The 23558-nt window shown below is 38.1% G+C and overlaps 1 protein-coding gene across 7 annotated transcripts in view; it reads left to right on the top strand.

The window, feature by feature from the left end:
* AFAP1 (actin filament associated protein 1) overlaps nucleotides 1-23558 on the top strand; it is a 107384-nt gene that overhangs the window by 39287 nt on the left and 44539 nt on the right. For all 7 annotated transcript variants that reach the window (XR_007376526.1, XR_007376524.1, XR_007376525.1 and 4 more), the window contains exons 2-3: nucleotides 8279-8407; nucleotides 12621-12718. Coding sequence is in view for 4 of the 7 variants with exons in the window: in XM_048942459.1 (XP_048798416.1) it covers nucleotides 8281-8407; nucleotides 12621-12718 (225 nt within the window). In the remaining 3 variants the exon portion in view is untranslated. The remainder of the gene's footprint in view (nucleotides 1-8278; nucleotides 8408-12620; nucleotides 12719-23558) is intronic.

Raw genomic sequence — 23558 nt, 5'->3', positions numbered from 1 at the left:
ACATGTACTTGCTAAACTTACCTGTCTTTATTTGCAGATCTGCTTATCTGCTCATTTGGAGCACAGTCTGTGCTGAAACCCAAGACACCCAAACCAAATCCAGGCTCCCAGTACTCACTGTGGCAGCCAGCACAATTGGGCAGCACAATAGGGAATGCTGGACTGGTCTCACTGGGCATGAAGTATGGCATGTAATGAGTGAAGGAACTGAAAGAAATAATTCAGCTCTGGTTGGATGAGCTTGGCTTGAGCTTGAACTTGGAGGTTGGGAGGAGTGAGAAAACTAGAAATGGAAAAGATGTACGGATTTTTGGAATACCAGCTTTTCACTTGTGCTTTTTCCCATCATTTAATTGACTTCTCATTCTGTATGCAAGTGCTTTCATCTCAGTGCAACACATTGACTTAGGAAACCTGCAGTACCCAGCAATCTTCTACCCATTTCTATGTTATTATTATTATTTTTTTTAACGAAGATTTCTTTTTTTTTCCATGATTCTTCATCTTTTAGTCTTAAATTTCGAAGCTACCTCAAGCTCTAATACATATATTTTTTTCTGTTGACAGCGATCTGTCTCTCATGCAATGAAATTATCTAAAATAAGAATAAGATTCAGAAGTGAAGGAGACATAATTTTCTTATGGCACTGGTGAAGCGTGGCGGGTTTCCCACATGAAGTGTTATCTGAGCTCGCACCATTCCATTCTCTGTCAGAGTAAAGGATGTATTCGTTTTTTTTATCTTACCCACATACAAAAGTGGGGATTTCTGGATCTGTTCTTATAAAATACAGTATTATCTCATTTCTGGCTTTGAGTTAGCTGCAAACTGGCAGCCTCTAGGAGCAGATTTATGGACTGCAATCTACTCCTGCATTGTACAGCAGGTATGGCTGACGTAATCATTGACTTTTCAAACAAATTTTTGGTTTGATATTTGATGTGTATTTCAATAATTGTATTGATGAATAAAGGATACAACAAATGCAACTGTGCAGTTGCAGCCTGCCATTGCCATTTTTGTATTTCTTTGTTATTGTTTTCTTCTTTTTCTTTATTCCATGAACTTCATTAATTTACTGTCTCACATTTCTGCTGGATATGCAATCCAGCAGAATCCAGATTTGATATCCATAACTGTGGAAGAAATTCTAACCTACAGACAGATCTGTGCACAGCTGAAGTCTTAACTGCCGTGGTTGCATATCTCTTGTGGTTTGGAGTGATGAAGTAGTTGAACTAATGCAGGAGCCAGCAAGCAAGACCTGGAATTCCTTGTGCTGGTGAGATGATGTTGCCTGATACATTTGCAGATGATTAAATGGAAAAAAAAAAATCTCAGTTTTCTTCCCTCATCAGGGTCTGAATGGGAATGAGGATCTGAAAAGGAAACTAAAATCGAATGCTCACCATGAGCATTGACACAGGAGGGTGAGACCCTTGCCTGGGCTGCTGAGCATGCAGGAGGAGTAAAATCCATGCTCTTTTGCTTTACAAAATTTGTTTTGAGAACAAAAGGAACCTTGTGTGCAAAATATACCTTTAGAGAAAGCAACTCGTTAAAGTCTGCTGTAAGTTTCTGTAGCTAATTGTCAGCATTTTCTTTTTGGGCCTAACATACTTTGAATTCGATGTGGATAATTAATACTTAAGTAAATGTCTGTAATACTGAATTCTTTTATTTTCTTGTGAGTCTGTGAACTGGCTTAGAAGCAGGCATTCCTCTCCGAAATCTGTGGCAGTGCTTAAACACTGATCTGAACTTTAAAAAAATAAACTCTTATCCATCTGCCTCAGCTAATGGATTATACTCCTGCATTGCTGTCACTCATTGCATGACTCTAGCTGTTTGAGTAGGATTTTTGGCAACTTGTTTCTTGTCCAAACATTCCTTAATGCTTTCCCACCTCTTGTTTTATCATCCAAGTACTGCAAGAGCAGCATATGGAGCTCTGATAGCTTTTTCGGAAAGATGGTTTTGTAAAAGCCAATTCTTTGGAAACTGAAGCAGAAGAAAGAAAGGAAGGAATACGTGTGGGTTGTGGCTGAAATGATCCCTTGACACTCATTGGGGTTGATCATAAATATGCATGAGACAGGAGGAGTTTTTAGTGGCTGTGAGTTGCATCTCTTGCCCCAGGCTGCCTGGAATAAGAGTGACAGTCTGGAAAGTTCCAGTTTAAACAAAAGATCACTGTATGAGTTTTTAGAGAGGCTCAAATATAATTTTTGTTTGTTTGTTTGTTAAAATTCCCCAATGACAATCCTTGTGTTTGTTTTGCTTGCTTCTTGCTTATTCTTTATCTGTAGGGCTTCATCTGCTATGTAGCATTCACCTTTTTCCATGCCCTTTTGCCTTTTCTTCCTTGTTATGCCATCCACTGCCAAAATGAGGATCTCTGCTTTACCGAGGAGGGCTTTAGAGTACTTAACAGAACACATCACACCTCACACACTACCAGAGAGCAGCAAAAAAGGGGTTCTGCAACCAGGAGAAGCTGTCCTAGTGAAAAGTCTTGTCTTCTCACACTTCCTCCCCCCATTTCTGTCTCACAGAGATTCCTTTTCAGAAAGAATTGGTTTTTAACAAAGAAGCCAACTGTGAGGAGCAGGAACTGAGGGCTGAGATGCAATGAAAGGATGCCCTCAGTAGCAAAAGGAACTTATCTCCAGGCAAAGCAGGCACTATAGTGTTGTTTGTCCAATGGTTTAGGACCGTCCCAGTGGTATCTGTTTGCTTTCTCTCTTTGATAGTGAAGCAAAGAAGTTGGATCCCCTAAATCTTTCTTTCCTAACATCTCGGATTTTACAGTGAATATAGAAACCAGATTTCCCTTTTCACAAGTACTGTATTAATTATCTACAAATGGTTTATCTGCTATCTGTCTGTAATTATCCTTTCCTTTACAGGAAGCATTGTCTTATGGTAAGGATATAACAAGCCTCAGGGATTAATACACATTTTATATCCTATCCAGACTTGGATGTGGTCTTGGGCTAATGTAATATAATCATGTAGTCTCTGTGACTTTGTTCAGTACCAGGAATTCAGTCAATTCTTCATCTGTCATAGGCTTTGCCTCCCAGCCACCTCAGTAATCCTCACTAAGCTTTATCAATGACTCTTTTGTACCAGCGGGGCCAGAAGTGGGCGCACTCGTCCATATGTGGTCTCACCAGTGTTGCTTAAAGGGAAAGGATTACTCCTCTCCATCTGCTGGCTTTATTCTTGCTAACACAGCCCAGCATGTGGCCCTTGGCTTCATTGGCAAACCACTGACTAGTGCTTTACTCGTCTACCAGAAGCCACAGGGACATCTCTAAAAGCTGCTTTTCAGCCAGGTGGCTGCCATCCCAAACTGTTGCTTGGGCTGGTTCTATCCCATTGCTCAATTACAAGTGTTTTCTAGCATTTTTTTTCCAGGCTGCTGAAGTCAGTTTCAATGACAGCCCTACCCTGTAGTTTATCATATATTACCCAGGTCTGCAGTTGTCTATGACCTTGATGATGATGCAAGTCCATCCCATCATCCAGGTCACAAATGAAGATGTCAAACGGTATATTTTTTAAATGATGTGTATCTCATACCCCAGAAGTTCATTTTCTCTTACAGTAGGTAGATACAGTAAAGGGTTCTGTAGGGCCTGTGGCTGCTCCCATCATACCATTTAGAATGAATAATGAGTACCTGTTTTTAAAGAAACATTACTTCTTTTGATTTCATTTAACATTCATTTTTTATGCATATTCTGGTATTAATCTAGTGATCCATATTACAATGTTATGAAACCCAGAACAGTAACACCTCTTTCTTCTCATAAAAAAGAGTGAAACCATGAGGAGAATATATGCAAGACTCTAGACAGTGCTTCATAAGTGAAAATATATTTTTCTATAATATTACCCAACTGCATTCTTCATAATATTTAGAAAAGTGGATCCAAAAGCATGAAGAAATCTCTGTAGACCAAGGGAATTCTAATGTCATCTAATGAAGAAAAGAAAGCAAACAATGTCAGTAGATTTTCCAACATTTATTGGTGAATAGGATATTGATGCAGTTTTCAAAAAACAACCTGGACATTCTTTTTAAGAGCTCATCCTTGACTTTTCGTCTGGTTTGAGAAACCTAGGAAGCATGTGCATGAGATAGCACTGTTCCTAACAGTGTTTTAATCAGTTCGAGTAAAAAAAGTCTATTCTTTAAAAAATGGTTATAGACTAGTGCCCATAAATGGAGACTTGAAATAATTGCATCATTATGTTATCTTATTCCAGTTGGTTTTCGTTTTGGTTTGGAACAAAAACTGCAGTGTGATGCAGTTGCCTCTCTCTGATTATTTTTACCTTGGTGTATTCTTTTGCTGGCTTGCTTGAATAGTTTATGCGCTGTCATTTGAAAAAAAGTTAAAAACTCTTGAGATCCAGACCTGGCAACGCTTCAGGATGTATCATTGTTCTTTATTTGAACATGTTAATTGTAGCGGCACTTTGGGGGTTTATGATTACTATTGAGCATAGAATGAACTCCTCATCTTTTAATATGATGAATGTGATTTTGCTCCTCAGTCAAGCTAAAATCTGCTTACTGTTGTGATTACCATCTCTGGGCTCCACCCTGCCTTTCACCACCTGCCACTTAGAAGTAATTCCTTTGGCAAGGAGAATTCAGCCAGAACTGTCAAGGAATTTTGCCCCTTTTTGAGATCCTTCTGATTATTATTCTTATTTTGTGGTGATGTCAGATTTCCAAGGGTAATCTCTCACTAGAGGCATATGTTTGTCTTTGGGACTTGCATCACCCTCTCATTTGTAGTCTCCATTTCAGAAGTAATGATTGCTTACTGAAAATATGCATTATGTGGATTTTCTATTATTTAATTCCATTACTTTCTGTGAGCACATCACTACATTTCTAGGAAAAAGAAGATTCTTTAATCCAGAAAACAAGCCAAGGATTGAAAACAGGCAAACGTTTTTTCCCAAGTACATACAAATACTTTTGTTGCTATCTTAAAAAAAAAGTGCTTGCAGTTCCTTATTATGTATGGACTAAATTCAATTCATGGTAGTATTTCTGTTCTCTGCTAAGCAGCAAAAACATTATAAATTAAAGTGCATTTTAAAAATATGTAGAAAAAGTGTTTCTTACTAGATGGGAACCAACATTTCCTCTTTTTCTTTATGGATGTTTGACGTCACTGCATATACAGAAAGTGAAATTCAAAACTTCTTTCCTTAACGCTTTGATGTTTGTGATGCTGTTAACTGCTGCTGGGTTCAGTTATAATGCTTTGAGTAACTTAGCTTGGTCATGATAGGTCAGTGATCTGTGGTCACCAGCATGTAATGCAGATGTCCTCTGAAGGCACGGAGGAAGAGAAAGTGGATGTGAAGGAGAGGGCCTCATGTTCACATAATCATCGTAGAATCATAGAATGGCTTAGATTGAAAAGGACCTCAAAGATCATCTAGTTTCAACCCCCCTGCTATGTGCATGGTCGCCAAAAACCAGATCAGGCTGCCCAGAGCCACATCCAGCCTGGCCTTGAATGCCTCCGAGGATGGGGCATCCACAGGCATCCACAACTTCCTTGGGCAACCTGTTCCAGTGTGTCACCACCCTCTGTGTGAAAAACTTCCTCTTAATATCTAACTTAAACCTCCCTTGTCTCAGTTTAAAACCATTCCCCCTTTGTCCTATCACTGTCTGCCCTCATAAACAACCGAGGCTTCCGGAGAAACATGGGCCAATGCCATCTCCCAGTTGTCTCTTCAATGGCAGTATCCTATTTCCTCTTCTGTTGCTTCCTTGTGTCTTTGCCTCATAACTCCATCTTGGTCTGTCTTCATTTCTCATTTTGCCACCTATCTGTTTATATTATGTAATAAGCTCCAGTGTACAAGGATCTTATCATGTTTAATTACTGAAGAAAGTTAGAAATACTGTACAGTGGTTTTAATTCCACTCCTCGTGTTCTTTCTTCCTTTCAAGAAGCCAGTGTTCTAGCCAGAGAAATGGGGTTACTCTTGTAAATCATATTCACTGGGTCAGAGGAGAAGGGAGACATCCCATTCAGCTTATTTACAGTCTCTTGTCTTAAAAAATCTAGAAAACGTGCCAGTTCAAATAAATGTTGAAGTAATAAATGGAATTGACAGTCCCTTATTTTCAGTGCTTGATGCCTTTCTAAGTGCATATATGCTGGTATGTATTGACAGTAGTTGATGTGGCTGTAAAACTAGGCAAAAAATGTACATTTTTAGTACTGTGTTCTGGGTAGATTTCACATTGAGTATCTAATTTCTGTGGTATTGCTTTTGAAATGCATGTAATATCATAAATAAGTAAATATTGGTATATTCCATGATAATTGAAAATAATGCTCATAAGAATAATATTAGTAAACCTTATAATCAAAGCAGACTTAAAAGAACATTGTAATTGAAATGTTTGTGTAGTTGTAACCTAATAATAGAATACACATCTTATTTCTAAAATATAAAATTTAAAGCACAACACAGCTGATTTTTTGTTTTTTTTTGAGTTGTAGGTTCATTTTCTTTATTTTCCTCAAATCTTGTGATCTCTTATTGCTCTGCAAATCTGATCTGACTTAAATAGTCTCTTTAAATCATCTGAATCTCCTCCTTTTTGCTTCAGAAGCCTGTATTTTCTTCTGTAATGTGAACAACTGGAAATAATACAGCTGTCCTGAAGAACTTTTGGGTTTCAGGCGGATTCCTAGCCAGCTGCAAATATGGTGGTAAAAAAAAAAGACCTGTAGCCACTATATCATGTGCTATGTTCTCAAGTGATATAGGCATGCTTATTGTCATTTTGGATCCTCTCTTTTGGTATAGAATGAGAAAGAGATGAGAGAGGCTTTGTAAAAATCTTGGAGAAAAATACTTCATGAAAACATTTACTGTTTCTTTATATAGTTGCAGTGATAGTGCTTAGTTAAGCAGAACATATTTGTGAAGAGAAAACTTGTGCAGGATGGATATGTATGTGCAAATTGATGGTGTCTTTCAGAAATGATATGCTGAAGTGGACTTCTTGTGATTGATTTTTTTTTTTTTGTGGTTGTTTGTTAAAATACTATCAGGCCTTAGTATTGCCTTATCTTACAGTGTTTGCTATGAGTGTGTTGGTTTTGCCAGCCTGGCCTGAGCATATTTGCAGGTATAACCATCTACAAATAAAAAGTGCCATCTGCATTCGTAGAATGACAAGAAGGGGCAGCAGCCCCTCACAGAAGTGTAGCTGGCACCTTCAGACTTCCCTGCACAATCCCATTTTTAAGCATCAGGTGAAACAAATGCAACTGGACCAAACATAGTTTAAACATCCAGTTGTACGTCACAAGTGGAAGAAACAAGTTCCAGGTTTGCTTGGGTAAACAACCATATTGGAGAAGGTTTTAAGAGTAGGGAAGAGAGTAGGAAAGAGAGTAAACAGCAAATAGTGGGCTTTTTTTAGAAGTCTGAAGAGACTTACTAGCAGTCACCTGGTTAGATCTTGAAAATACCATAAAACATATATAAGTAGAGAAAAACTGAAGTAGAGGCACTTTAGAATGAGGCAACAACTAAGATTAATCCTAGATGTGGCCCTGAAATGAAATTAATATTTCCCCTCGTCTTTTAATGAGGATAATGTCATCAGACACAAAAAGTAGGGAAATGTGAGCTATTCCATCCAAGACAAACCCATAACTAAACGTAGACAATCCACTTAAGTGAAGGGACCAGAGACTCTCAGTTATGAGTATTGAAACGCAGAAGCGTAGACTTCTCATAAATCTGCTGAATAGCAATCATATGATTAGAGTGTAACAAATGCAAAAAGAAACTTTTTTTTTTCCACTGCAAATAGAATAAATATGGTGCAGATAGTAGTTTTCCCTAAAGATTTTGGAGAATATGAATTTGTCTGGAAGTTTTATCAAGCTGTAATTTTGTTGTGGAGTTAGAAATTGCTTTTTAAAGGAGAGGAATCAGAGTGACAGTGCTTGAAGAACAGATGGATGCCACTCCTGTGTTGTTGTCTAGGGCTGGCTTGATGATGTGCTATGTGGAAGAACTGTGTCTTTTCTACATCTATTTTGAGGTAACTGCTACATGTGCCAATAGTGCTCAGTCTGTTGCCAGCAGGGAAGACTGTACGTTTTTAAGAACTGCTAAAAATAATAGAATATAAAAAATAAGTATTAACTCTTTTTTTTTCTAATGGGACATTTTAGAAAAAGTGATTTTCTTGTTCTCTTTCAGCCATGGAAGAGTTAATAGTAGAGCTGCGACTGTTTCTTGAACTTCTGGACCATGAATATCTGACTTCCACTGTCAGAGAGAAGAAGGCAGTAATAACTAACATTCTCCTGAGGATACAGTCATCTAAAGGTCAGTGTCAGGGGTGTGTTTTCTCGCTTGCAGAGCGCACAGAATAAGTCTCAGTTCAGTGAAATAGCTTTAAAGGCTGAAGACAAGCTCTAAATTGAAGAAAGACAGAAAGGCAGGGTAAAGCCAAAATGCAGCTTTCCTGAATGCTTTTCTCCTCAGTCAACAGTAAAATGTAGCAAAAGCTATACTGGAAGTAACTTGATTGCATATGACTGAATCCAACCACAAAACTGCTAGATAGAGTGCTTTCACCTTTGTTGGTATAGTGGTTACTTCATTGTATTTGAGGCAAAAATTCTATCCATCCATTTTGATACACTGTGTTATAAAAGTCTTGCATGGTGCGCTACATCTCTTTGTGAGACCTAAATCAAGCCAGGGCTTGATTTTGCTGTGTATTCTGGTGCATGACTGGCACAGGAATACCAAGCAAGAGATAGGAAATGTCTGGCAACGTGTATGGTTTGCACGTTGCAGGTAAATTAGTATTCACCTTCCCTTTCTCATGCTATCTAAAACCATTTTGATTGCACAATTACTTTGGTCTCCATCAAGATTATGGGTTGACTACATAAATCAACCTTTCCATGGGGCTTTTACAAAAATGCTCCTCACCGTCTTTCCTAATATTACTCTTGTATGTCCTTACAACGCCCTTCTGTACAAAGAGGCAGCAGGGCTGTATGACTTCTGTCTCTCCAACAACTGACAGCAGTTTCGTCACTTGTAAACACCCAACATTCAGGCTTTTGAAAAATGATGGGGTGTTCTGAGAAGAAATGCCATGTGAGCAGCTGCGTTTCTCATGTTTCTTCTCCAGTGCTAAAAAATACATTTTGGTGTTTGATGTAGTCTTATCCTCTTCAGTAGAGAAATTGAATTTGCTTCAGGATTCATGTCCAAGGAGATCAGCTGTGAAATGGTGATTGTTCGTCTTTCAGTTTTGACATTCTTAAAGACCTATCATTGCTTTTACTTTACTGATGAGTGAAAGAAGCAGGCATCAGGATCAGATGGTGTGCAAGGGAGCTTCATGCTCCATAGGCTGATCAAAATACCCTGCAGTCCCCAAAACAAATGGCTGCAGGTAAGAACTTGCAGTTTGTCATGTTCCATGGGAGTCCAATCAACAGTGCTGACTTGACAGTTTATCTTTTAATATTTTCAACACAATTTATTTAAAATACTTGACTTTTTCAATAAAATTGTATGGATTTTTGCATCAGAAAAATATACCTTACCAGGCATATTTAATTTAAGATTACAGATGTGGGAGAGGATAAAAATACTCAAGGGTCATAGCTTTTTACCTTTCAGCACCTACCTCTTAGGGTTTAGAGCCTATTTCAGGATCTGTAACAAGATCTGTTACATCCTACTACAGGATTCATCCATTAACAAGATCCATACAAGAGCTGTATATTTAGTGGCAGGGTTTTGGTTCAGTGCACTTGTTAGTGAAACATTATACCCACTTCTAGCAATTGCATTCAAAGAAATACAGTTCAGGCATTTCAGAGGAAGGACATAAAGTGATTAAAGGATCCAGAAATATGCCTTCAAATTATCCTAAATGATGAATCATAATTAATCTTGATGTAGAAAAGAGATGACTTAGACACAACAAAAAAAGCAGTGTGCGATGGCTGGATGTTTGTTTCAAAGTGGAAATAAAGCACATTTTTCAAGCACTGAAGATATGAATTAATGGGAGAACTTAGTAAGGTCTGCATGCTGTTGCTGGCGTTTTTTCAAGATGTAATATTTTGCTAAAAGGTATGCTGTAGTTCAAGCAAGAATTAATTAGAGGAAGTCCTATAGCTCAGTTAAGCAAGAAGTCATAGGATTATACTTCATATGTCTATAAACTCTAGTTTAAGGATTTGTAGTTTAAATAGAGTGTAAGCCAGCACAGCCTCTAAAAAAAGCATCCTGTTAGTCTCCCCAGGCTACTCATTCTTGCTCATCGTGTGTTGCTGCTTCCTTTCTGCTAGCACAGGCATTGTTTGCTTTTTTTACTGGTTTGTTCCTGACCAGCTCTGGTTCAACCTGAGGCCACACACATGCCTATGCCAGCACAGAGGAGAGGCTGGTGCAGGACAGGATTCAGGCAGGAAAGGAGCGAGCTGCCTCCTTGAGAGCCATCTTGTGATGTCTTAAATTGGCTGTGAGACAGTAGAAGGAGTCATGCAGATGGACAGAGATGACCCTGCTGCTTTTTTTATCAGCTGTAACATTCAGTACTCCCATCCCTTTGAAACTATTCGTCTCTTCATTAAAATTAAAAGCAATGAAAGACTCTTAAGCCCACAGAAGTCTGTAACTAAGCTGAGTTGTCATTCCGAGTCTGTTTTTCAAAACGTTGCTTTACTCCACCCACACAGCTCCATGAGAGCTCGCGGATCGCTGGCACGGTTTCACAGCCCGAGGTCGGTGCAGAGTTCAGGCTCGTTATAGGCATTTGAAAAAATCAACTGTGTGAATCCAACTGTGTATTTCAATTGCTGAAGTAAGCCATTTAAGAACAACAGGGAATGGTAATGAAGGGTCAGTGCAGCTGGGAACTGAATGGATTCTTTCTAACATCTGGAAGTCAACAATTACACTTTTCTTCATAAAGGTGTGGAAATTATAATGGTTGTGTTTCAGTAAAACACTTTAAAGTGTCGCTTTCATTTCAGTAAGTTGGAAAAATCTTCAGAAATCTTTTACATTGTGTTCTTACATCTCCTAAATGCACACCACTCCCTTCACTTAATACCCATCAGGGAGCTGAACCAGTCAGATGTGCTCTTCACATCGTGGCTGCCAGGCCTCCACCTTCTGCATGTCCAAACCAGTGGTCACCTTCAGGAGCCGGCAAAACTATAAACTTTGTTTTTCTTCTGAATCTTGGCATGCCCAAAGTACTGTAGGTCTGAACAAAACACTTGGCATTTCCTTGTGAAACTCAGACTTCCTTCTAAAAAACAAAGGCACAAACAGTTGATTTTGGAGTAAGAGATGTTAGTGGATTCAGTCATTTAATATGACCATTATTGTTGCTGGTTTCCCTTAAAGGGACTTGATGTCAGAAATTTATAATACTGCCTTTGATGCAACTTGTTAAAAGGATGAAAATATTATAGCAGGTTCTTGCTGAAGCACACATAGTTTGGGGTGAAAACTAGCTTTACAGAGTGAGTAAAATCCACTTGGAATATATATTTTTTCCTTCAGTAAAACGTCCTTCATAGTTGAGTTTTGGTTGTTACGGAAAGCATGGGAACATGAATTCATCCTACATAAGGAGGAACAAGTAAAATTGAAAAAAAAAAAAAAAAAAAAACCAAAAAACAAGTGAAAACAAAAAAAAATTGAATGTTTCCCAAGACTAATCTGCATCTTGATTTGTAGGAAGAAAGAAGAATCTGTGACCCTTAGAGACGGTTTATTTTATCAGTGTTATTTTTCAATCTATGACTTCACAGCCAGTGGGTCTGGGTTATTGTGACAAGAAACATTTAATCATTAATTGCATTTTTGAGAATTACATGATCTTGACCAAAAGACATCCATTTGACTATGTAAATATACATTGTATAAACTTACCTAAACACTATGAACTTAATTCAGTCTAGGAGTAAGGAAGGTATGTCCTGTTGGCTGATTTTTTTTGCCAAAGCATTGAGATGCACCCTCCCCTTGATATTCAGAAAAATAAACAATGCCATGTTCCTGTGAAGTGAATCTGAATGGAATTTAAATTATTGTGCCAGAAACAGCAGAACTAGTGGTTTTCCCGAGGGAGGAAATAGACTGTTTTATCTGCTGTATGATGCTGCTGAGACTCTTCAGAGTGTTAAGCGTGGTATCTTCCTCATATGACTGGTTTTATCTGTGATACATGCCTGACAATGTTTGAATTTTAGATTTTTCAGTTCCAGATGGGTAGGCAGTTCAGCATGATTTCCAGTACATTTTTTCTCTGTCTGGTATTTGTTGACCAAATATCATATATGTCATTATCATATACATTAAGTATGTGTTTGCTGTGCTTGATTAAATTCCTGAATTCCCAGCATTCTTCAAGTTTTTCCTTAGTAACCAGGGTTGGGAGGCAGGTTGTGAGAAGGACTGCAAGCCAGATTTCAGTGTATGATGATCTACATACAGAAAAATGTCCCATTTGCATCCACCAAAGTGTTAAGCGATATGTGTTTCTCTTCTGCAGGTTTTGAAATAAAAGAACATGTGCAGAAACCAGAAGTTGCCAACAGCCTGCCAGCACCTCCTCAAATGCCTCTGCCAGAAATACCTCAGCAGTGGCTGGTGAGTGTTAATTGAGGTATATCAATATGTATATGAGAGAATGTTTTTGTGATAAGCGCTAGCAGAAATGGTTACAAGGGGAAGGAACCTGTAGGTCCAGGGATAGGATTATTCCTCACAGCACCGATCTGGTTAAGAGAATTGTGTTCAACTTGCAGAAAAGAAGACAAAAAACCTCCCTTGGCATGAATTAAATGTGGAATCCCAGTCTTTGTCCATTTTCAAGATTACAGTGGCACAAGCCTGAGCAACTTAATCTTAACTTTAGAAGTCACCCAGTCTTGCGGAGATCTTGATGTGGCCCATGGGTCACAGTCAGTTTTGTAGGATTTAAGAACCTGCTTTCCCTGTAGTGAGTCTTACGAGAAGATTCCCTCCTGGTTCTTGAAAAATTGAAGTGTGAAGTGTTAAAGTACACGAAGAATGCTTCATTTTTTTCATAGAATACTTAGTGCTTTGCTGTGCTCAGTCTTCAGGCAGGAAATTCCTGGCAGAATAAGTAGCAGCGTAAGTTCTTGGTGATGTTTATAGCAAAGATACTGTCTGCAGATTCAGTTCCTGCAGTTGGGAGCAGCTGTCTTGTAAAGAAATAAACTATCAACAAGTTTTCATTCTCCTCTGTGAATGCTCAATTGCTACTTTAGAGTAGATTTGAAGAAACATTTGCAACCTTTTTTAGAGAGGCATATGCAGATAATGGTCTATCCTATTGAAAGGGGAATGTAGTCTTAGCCCTAACATTGATAAATTATCTATCTTTTTTGTGGGAAAAGAATTTGTGGAAAATATTGTGCACTGATAAGGATAATCAAAGGCTCTGCTATGGAGACCTTCATTCATTAATGTGAAGTGCATGGTGAGGGCAAAACCCACCAAAACTAGAATTCTGTTATTACATCTCTGCCCAATAGAAGCTTACCTAGTTTACAATCCAGTAGCATCTTATGAACATAATAATTGGCTTATCAGATCAAACTCTTGGTCAGGTCTTCTTAATAAATCTTTTCGATAGCGAGTAATGCTACACACTTTCATACTACAGAACACATTAAAAACAAAGGTTTTATGTAAAATGCCTTTATCATAGTGTCTCCCTATGTGCTCTCAGCAGTTGGTTTGTGACCAGGAGCAAATTTTTTTTTTTTTTTAAATTCTACCCAGTAAAAGGAAATATTATAGAATGGGAATATTTACGCTAGAAACATCTGAATTGAGAGCTGATATACGTACAGTAGCAAGAGTCACTTAAAGTGGATGCTAAAAATAATTATGCATGAAGTTGAGTGGATGCAAAAGCGATCTTATTAATATGCAGTGAAACCTAGGGAATCCATTTCATGGTTAACAGTGCCTGAAAATGATTATTTTTTTTCTTTAATTCTGGATGCATTTAGCATAAATCACAAGGGAAATGGTTGATGAGATGGAGAAAAATTATGCAAAATGCACACAACTTTGACACATAGACTTCATAAGCTCCAGCCAATTCACTTCCTTGTTCTTTTGTATTTAAATAGGTTCAGTTTAATAAATTGGTTCTGAGGATTCAAGTTGTTTTTTTAAAGACAATAAACCTACTTCTCCCTTCTCATATTAATGTGTAAATTCCCTTAAAGTTAGTACAGCTGCACTGGGTGAAATGCTGTGAAGCATGACTTAGGTCCAGTAGATCAGCAGTTTTTTGCAGGAGTTATATTCTGTTTAGGTTTCAGAGAAACAGAAATAGTATTCTGATATACAGTGGAATTAATGTGAAAGCTGGCACAGTTAAAACTGCCTGCTCTGGAGCATGTTCTTATTCTTTTGAGTCTGGCAAAATGGTGTTTAGACATGACCCTCCTCCTTGACCAGCCAGTAATAAGGCAGGCACTTTCATCTCAATGAAGTCACAAAGCTGAGCCGTTTTTTCCGTAGTAGTGGAAGCTGATTTTTATTCCTGCAGTTCCAGTGTTGCTGTCAGGCTGCCGTGGTTCATGCCTCTACCTCAGTTGTTAGTGCCGCTTTGAGATCAGCAGGAAAATGTTCCAGGCTTCTCACTGTCTTTCCTTATCCAAATACAGGTTATGAGCAACTTTATTTTAAGACACTTAACACGTAATTTGTGAAAAAAATGACAGACTACTGTTGTCCCACAAAAGACCAGGTGGAGCCAGAGCAGAAGGCCAAACCTTCTAGTTTTTGACTTTTGGACAATGTTACAAACTCAGACCCTAATCTGAGCGTTCAAAAATTTATCCTGAAGTCATGTTGAGCTAATGAAGCTGATCGTTAGCTGTTTCTTGGAAACCTTTCCCTGCTAGATGCTTCTTTCTTAGACACTTACTAGATATGACCAGATACTTTTGCATCATCTTTCTTCTAACACTAGACTTGTCATCAGTGATAGTGGCCGACATCTGATTTTTCCTTTCATTAATACTCTTGCATGGTGATTTTCAATCCACCCTTAATCACTGGGCTCCTAAAAATGTGTATCTTGCCAGTCTCTATAGAAACTCTACATAATTACATGATTCAGTGATAGTGATGTCTGATAGTGATGTGCTGCCATTCATAGCAACTTTTTATAGACCAGACTTTCGCATTCCAGAGAAAGAAATTCATTGGCCCACCAGAGGATAGGAAATCCGGCACCAAGATGCCCCTCTTCACGTTACAAGTTGAAAATCGTGTTGTATGGAACTTTGTTTAATCAGCCATTCAGCACATTCACCACAACTTTTCCATTTGCTGAATAATATCTAGTGGTGGTCTCTAAGTCTCCAATAGAAACACAGTGTGCTGCTGGAACACAGGAATTTACTGGAAGTGGGAATTACTAAGTTTAAATAAACTAGTACTGTTTTAAAATCTAAGTTTTTAGCACAATGGTTACTGAACATGTTGGAAATTAAAGTTTCATTTACACCACTGTTCCTTTTTATGGCACTCAGGGGAGTGCATTGAAAAATGTTTAGTCTGAATTGATGTTTAAGCTTTTACTTATGTAAAGACGTGTGGGTGGGAAGGAATTCAGTCCTCCTTAAAGTAGTGCCAGGAGCCAGAATTATGTGTGGGCAGGTGCTGTGCAAGGTTTCCTCTGCAGATCTGTAAATAGACTTGCATATTTGCTCAGGCTGAATTTTATATCATTTTTATCATTCGTCAGTCTGTGAACAAAGATAATAAAATTCATTTTATTTAGAGACATGCTGTTAATATTTAAAATGAAATCTCCAGTTATTAAAATGCATTGAGGCCCAGAGTGTATTCCTGGACTCAATGGGCTTTGGACCAGGTGTTTAAGTCAAAAAAAGTTGGACTTTACATACACTGGAATAAAGCACAAATCACATGATCTCATAGAAATTATTTTTTTCTGTTTACAAACCCTTGCCTGTATCTGGTATATCAGACTTTGTGTCAGACTTGGATGGAACCAGTCCTCCCTTGCTTTAGTCCATGCAGACAGCTCCTTCAGACAGCCAGCAAAGTAAAAGCTACAGGTGAAGGATGTGAGCATGTGAGGGATCTCAGAAGTCAACTCCACTCACTTACTAATGAAAATATGTACTTGCTGGCATGAATACAGGGCTAGCAGCTAATGAAGCTTTGCCTGAGATAGCAGCAGAGGGATCACTGTGTGAAACAGAGTTGAGTTGGTTCTCCATTCTTGAGTCTTCGTAGCTGTGTATTTTCACCTGTTTTCTCACTCTCCAAATCAGCACCTAATTTTATGATGCATCTTTGCACTGGAAGGACAGGCAAGAGGGAGCGCTAGATGGGGGGGTCAGAGAAATAGCAGAGCTCTGTGATACCCCCTGGGGGTTTAATACCTGGGATCCCATCACTGCACTACTGCTAAGTTACCTTGAAGTACTGAGGCAACAGAACGATATCCAGTACATCTTGCTGTTCTGATGCATCAGAAGAATACTGGCATAAATTATCCACAGCATGACAGTGACAGAACACTCCTAGCCTCCAAGCATTTGGTTCCATATTGCATCTGACAATCAGTGATTTCAGCGCACTGTGCCATCCAAGAAAATCAAATACGAACAGCACGCTTAGCTCTTTTGCATGATTTTCACAGTAAAATTGGCTATACGTTTTGTTTTTCCTGGAATAACGACAATTTAATAATTATTTAACCACAACAAGTGTCCAGCAATATGCCAGAACCCCCGTAGATATAAATCAAAAGGATAGGTCATCTTCTTCCAACCCTTTCTTGCAACACACACAGTCACACTGTAGGAGTGTTTCATATAAATGAGTTTCCTATTGTGGAGATGTGACTTGACAAACTCTTTATCTGGCTGCCTGTCTGATATTAGCTCAGATATTTATTAAAAAGTGCTGAAAGGAGACAGTGTCCTTGAAACAGAAAAAAAAGATCTGAAATCAAAAGGATTTTTAAGGTGATCTTTTCAAATGTGCATTTAGGTTTGTGGTAAACAAAAGGAAGAGGTACTTTGGTAAATCTATCTTAAATCACACTCTTCCCAGATTCCATTTTCTCAGTGTTGTGTCTAATAAAGGCTCTCTTAGTTTCGTTTCTGAAATATAAATTTGTCCTCTTGAACTAGTTCCCATATCAGTGTCTCTCATTTGCTCTAGTTTCATGATCTTGTTTGACCAGAAGTCACCAGAAGAGGGGTCCCCTGGGCATGGTTTGGATGTGGAATAGTTTCCATGTCTTTGTATATGACTTCTATCAAGGACAGCTATTAATTTACTAATGCCACAGATTTGATAGGGTGTTGTCCCACTTCGTTTTCCTAACATTCACATTTGTGTTCTCAGGTTTTTGATTTCTTCTTTCTGTGCTGTACTTGTTCATTAAAGCACGTTGTCTATGCTGACAGAATCATAGAAGCACTAACGTTGGGGAAGACCACTATGATCATCTATTTCAACCATCACCCCATGCCCACTAAACCATGTATCTCAGTGTCACATCTACATGTTTCTTCCCTGGGCAGCCTGTTCCAATGCCTCACCACTCTTTCAGAGAAGACATTTTTCCTAATATCCAACCTCTTCTGGTGCAACTGAAGCCTATTTACTTTCTTAAACATGCTTATTATTGTGCTGCATATAAATACCTGGCAAAGAAATTAGGCCAGTAAGTACCAAAGTCTTCTCATGCTTTTGTTTGACGCTCTTAGAGAATATCATTCCAGTGGACGTGGTGTTGTTTTTTCACCTTGCTGCTTTGTCTGCACAGCTATGCCAGGTACCTGGATGAGCTTATAAACTCCTAGAATACAGGCTGTTTGAGCCAGAATAACCACCTCTGACTGAGGGCCCCATGCTACTTAAATTCAGTTTCATCTTTCTCATGTAATATGCACAGAAGTGTTTCCTACCATAAATTAAAGACCATTTGTTGATACACCCAAACCCTTTGCCTGATATGAGTCAGCTCAATTGTTTTGTCTAAGTAACGCTTCCAAATGGCTGTGTAATGGAACAGGAATACCATGTTTGTGTTTCTGGCTCTTTTTTTTTTTTTTTTTTTTGCTTTTGAATTTATTCCTTAGATTTTCTTTTACTTCCATGGAGTCTGCAGTTTATTTTCACTTCTGTCTTCCTTAGTGTTTGAGTGTAATGCCTTCTGTGGTGCATTATGTGGTGCTTCAAGTCCTCTCAGTTTTATTTAACATATTAAATAGTAATTAAATGCAAATTAATCACACGCAAATTAGTTAAGTGCCTCTGCTCATGGAGTGTTTCCTGTATATGTGCTGTCCAGACAGTCTTCAGAACAAAATGTGGAGCCATACTACACCCTGATTCATTCTTTAAATGTGAGCAAGTCTGTTCAGATCCTTTCTCCATCATCATGTTGTATGTATATTTTTTTTTTAGATTTTGTTAGACACTCATTCCTGCATCAGCAGACTTGCTTCTGGGCAGTTTCAGATTCACCTACACTGCTTGGAACACTGTGCCTTCCCTTGTTGTTTGTCTTTCTTAAATCTTTCCAGGTCACCCTAAACACATAAGCTTGTGCTTATATCCATCCCCTGACTAGTAGCCACTACTTCTAGCCTGCAATCTGGCTCCTGTCTGCTCTTCTGAGCATATTCATCTCTTTTCTGCATTTGTGAACTCCAGTCAGGTAAATGCCACTGGCTGACAGTTTAGCAGTAGTAATTCAGCCGTATTTAGTCTTGGAAATAATTATAAGAGCCTTTTAGCACTCCTGTGAGCCACATTTGTTTGTTATCTGTCTGGCTGGTTACTATCCTTTGTCATATGTGCTCAGAGACTGAAAAGAGGAATTGTTCGACTTTTTTATCACATGATTTGGCTCCTGCTTTCTTAGGGTCCAGTCAGAAACTCAAGAAATTAATAACTTTGGAATACAGAGCAAAAGCTCAAATGAAGAATTCTTCTTGGCTTTTGCTTGTCTATGCTCAGGATAACATTTCACTTCTGCACAGCTCAATATGCTCTTATTGTCCCTTGTAGTCAGCATTTCTGTCCTGAATATATCCCTGGGCCATCCATCTCCTCATTTGCTGGCAATAAACAGCAATTTCTTTTTAGTGCCTCCATGAGTTTGACATTATGTAACAACTTTCACACCAACTCCCAGTGCCTGACATCTAGTAGTGCCCATTTTTCAGCCATTAGTGCAGTGTGATGAAGCCTAGTTCAAATGTATGGTCAGTATTCCAATAATATTGGCACTCAGTCACTCAGTTTCTCAATTCACCTTCCCTTCTGGACATCCTTTTTTTTTTTTTTTTTCTCTCACTTAGAAGCTTGCCCCAATACAAAAGTCACATGCATGTGTCACAGTCTTTTCTTGACATCCCACATTTGCCTGCTGGCTTCTGAGTATGCACTCTTGCAGTCTTGCATTGTTGTTCTGCAGCACTGATGGGTAACACAGCAGCTGCCCCACTGCCCAGCTGGGCTTGAGCTGGTGGTTGATCAAATGACACGTATGAGCACAGCTGTGGAACTGGGTGTATCAACTGTGTTTACTTCTGTTAAAGTTGCTGCTTTTCACAGAAAACCTCCAAGTCCTGAATCATTGTGTAAATTGAAGTGTTTCTTTCTATTTCCTGCATAGTGTACATCTTCATTGGGGTATAAAGCGATTTTATAACCTCAGGCTCTGGAGGATGACATTTCTTTTCCTCTGCCTTTCGTAACACTTTGCACGCTATATACCACTATATCATCATCAGGTGTTAGGCTATTCCTAAGAACATTACTACCTGTCTTGGTAATCCCTGGGCAGAAGGGGGAAATTAAGAATTTGGTCTCCTGGGATAAAGAAAGAAAGAGTTTATTTGTGATCTGTTTAACACAGAGGGGTAGGCGGAGGGGCAAACCATAACTAAGCCACAAAACTCTTATCTGCACTAAGTCTTCTTAATACTGACTGGTAAAATGAGCTTTTATATGCAGATAAATATTGCTTATTTAGAGATACCTGTTTATTGCTCTTGGCAGTGCCTCCTGTAAGTTGTTTTTGGGCATCCCACAAACAACCCAATTTTTAGTGTCTTGAGAGATCTCAATTCTGTAGTGTAATCATCACCCCTCCCACTTCTTGGTTTCAGGAAAAGCATTGCTCTTTTTTTTTTCTCAGACCCAGCACCTGTTAGACACCTTTATCTGTTGTTTCAACATCACCAGTGTTATTCTGGGCAACAGTATCTCACTCATCTTTGTCCCTTTTCCTCCACAGACATAAAAATAATGGTAATGTTTTTCTAACTCAGTTCTTATTCCTGCGATTGAACAAAGTTATTTGCCCTGAAAGGCAGCATTCTTTAACTTTCTTCCCTGTGGCTGTTGTAAAAAATATAAGTAAAAATGCGTACTAATGCATTTTGTGCAGGTTGCCAGGTTTTTCCTCCTGATACCACTCAAACTGTGTGTTTTATGGTTTTTTTGAGACTTAATCCTTATATGTAATATGTAAATCATTTAGTGTTCTTAAGGACTTTTTATTTTTCGTTGAACTAATTAAAAGTTATTCAGTCAAGAGTTATACCAGTTCCTAACTCATAACTTCACCATAGTTCTTTCACTGAAGAACTGCCAATTTGAAAAAATTAAGCAATGCAACTAGCAATAGAAAAACAAATATAAATATTATTAAATAGTATCAGAATGCTCACATTTTACTTTTCTTGATGCTCAAGGATGTACGAATTCCATAGTACCCAAAAAGATGTAGCTGTTTATGATACAATTTTGCGTAAGACAGTTTCGCTTTGTCTTCAGTCAGTCAGATTTTCTTTCAATAAGAAAGCAGCCTTGCTTTAATCAGAAGTATTTAATGTTGGATGTTTCTGTTTCTCCTAATTTTTTTTTTTTTCAAAAATACAATATTTTTTATAATTATTTTCAACTTTGTTATGGCAGGCAGTGCAAACTGCATTTCAGAACGAAGGGCTGGGTAATTCACCAATAGATTCCATCTGTGTTGACATTGGCTGCACAGCGCAGCCCGCCCCAGCTACATGAAGTAACGGTGCTCCAGCAGGGTCGAATTCAGACAAGCACCATTTGTGTTTCATTTCCTTTTTTCTTTCCTTCTGAATAACATTTTGTCTAAAAACAAGCTTTTTCTTTTTTTCTTTTTTCTCCTGTTCTGTATTGGAACCTCTTCTTCATTTCTGGATAGCTTCGAAACTTCATTGTGATGTCAAGTTAAAATTGGTATGATACTTAGGATGGCTATTTCCTGGGTGACTTAGGCTTAATAATAATAGGAATTTCATATAACATTTATACACATGACAAGGAAAATAGTTTGAGGCTAGACCAAGATATTAATGTGTCTGTCTGATGAAAGAGGTGATATGAATCTGCACTGCCCCGGGAACCTTGACCATGACTCACTTGAGCAAGGCTCTGTAAAGAGAAAATAAAAAATACATAAAAAATGAAAATTCTTCTTGAGGAAGTTTGCTCTAATGTGTCTAACAATTCAGGCCACACAGAGCTGATTTGTGCTGGTGTATTGTGCAAAATTCACGATGTGCTGTCAATATTTCAATATTAAGTAACACAAAGCATGTTTTAATGTCTCTTATACCTGTTGCACAGCAGCAGATAACCTTGAAAGACTCATTTAGTTGTGGTGGTGTGCAGATTTGCAATTTGTGTTTTTCAACAGAATCACACGGAAATTACACTAAAAGTCACGTTTTTTCATTATTTTGCTTCTTTGACAGATAATTGTTCTAGCAAAACTGGTCTCCAATGAAAATTCATTTGATTCACACTGTAGATAACAGTAATTTCCTTCTCTTATCTGTAGTTGAGTGTGACATATTCAATGCCTATATCATTTGATATAGAAATAATATTAGTATGAAAGTCAGTCTGCCCAAGAATTTTTGTGTCAGTCACAAATCATTTCATTGGTCATAAGGAAGTTTCTGCTGCGTGATGACAAGTTAGTGCTCAATGAACTGAAGTGTAGATTTTTTCCTTTTCTTTCTGCGCCACTGGGAATTCATAAGCATCTACCTGTGAGATGAAATAACCTACTGTACGTAAATTTAACTACAGAGCATTCTTAGGCTGGTAATCATCATCTTCTAGTTGAGAATTAGGTGTCTGGCATCAGCATGTAGTCAGTGTCATGTCTGGCTCTGAAATGCAGAGATGAAAGTGACAAATAATTTAAAGGCAGACAATGTCATGTTATTAATGCTCAAGTTCTTTCCAGATGACTTTAGACCTATAGCAAAAGAGGAATCTAGTCACTGTGTCTTCACCTGTATTATGTGCAAAAAGGCTTTATGCATTTCCTTGACTGTTTTGCCCACCTGAGATCTGAATGGTGTTCCAGAAGTGTCTTTATCTGGTCATGATCAAAGCCCACCTTAGTTTCTTACTTTGATATCTCTGTTCCCTGAGTTTTGAGCCTAATGAAGACAAACACATTTATTTCTTTGCATGACAATTTATTGAGAAACTGTTACTGCAGAAATAAGATTGCTTACAAGTTATGGTTTTGTAATAGTGCAATAAACCACTGGCTTTGGAAAAAGACTTAAGTTCTGAGTGTTCTGTCCCTGGAGGTGTTCAAGGCCAGGTTGTACGGAGCCCTGAACAACCTGATCCAGTAACTAATTTATTGCTTGGCAACCCTGCCTATGGCAAGGGGGTGGAAAGAGATGTTCTGTAAGGTCCCTTTCAACCCAAGCCACTCTATGATTCTGTTATATGATTTCCTCCAATATGAAAATGTAAAACTGAAAACTTATGGCAAATCTGGGTGATTTATATAAAATGCAGTTTTGTTTTTTTGCTAAAAAATAGAACAGTAAAGTCATACGGAAGAAGTCACAGAGCACTAAATTTACTTTGCTACTAGATCAACATACCAGCAGTTGGTCAGCTTTAAATTTAAAGCAGGTTTATATTTAGAAAAGAAGCATTTCAGAATTTGACCTGGTATTTGAAATATTTATTTTATCGTATAATAGTTTCTCGATGTTCCAAACTACTCGTTATTTGTTGCTCAGTTTTCTCTAAGAATTAATATCTATATTAAGAATTAATTTGCTATTGAAAAACACCATGCATCATTAAAGCATGATCTAAGTTAACTCTTTGATGTCTACCAGCCCAGTCCATTCAACTTTTCTAAACTGTACAACCAAAGGGTTTTTTTTTTGCTACTGTATATGAATTATTTTAGATATAGATTTCTAATAAATAAGCTTCAAAAGGGTAAAACAGCCTACACACATAAGTCTCTTTCCTACAGAGATCTTCTGAGTTTCTAGTTCTTAGCAAACTATATCTTTTCAACATTTTGGATCATATTGTGTCCCAAAAGACTGAGTTTGAGTACAGGAGAGAAGGT

This window comes from Lagopus muta, chromosome 4 (assembly GCF_023343835.1).
Source record: "Lagopus muta isolate bLagMut1 chromosome 4, bLagMut1 primary, whole genome shotgun sequence".
In the NCBI taxonomy this organism is placed as follows: Eukaryota; Metazoa; Chordata; class Aves; order Galliformes; family Phasianidae; genus Lagopus; species Lagopus muta.
Note: the sequence above shows the minus strand (reverse complement) of the source record. Positions and strands in the feature narration are given on the sequence as shown.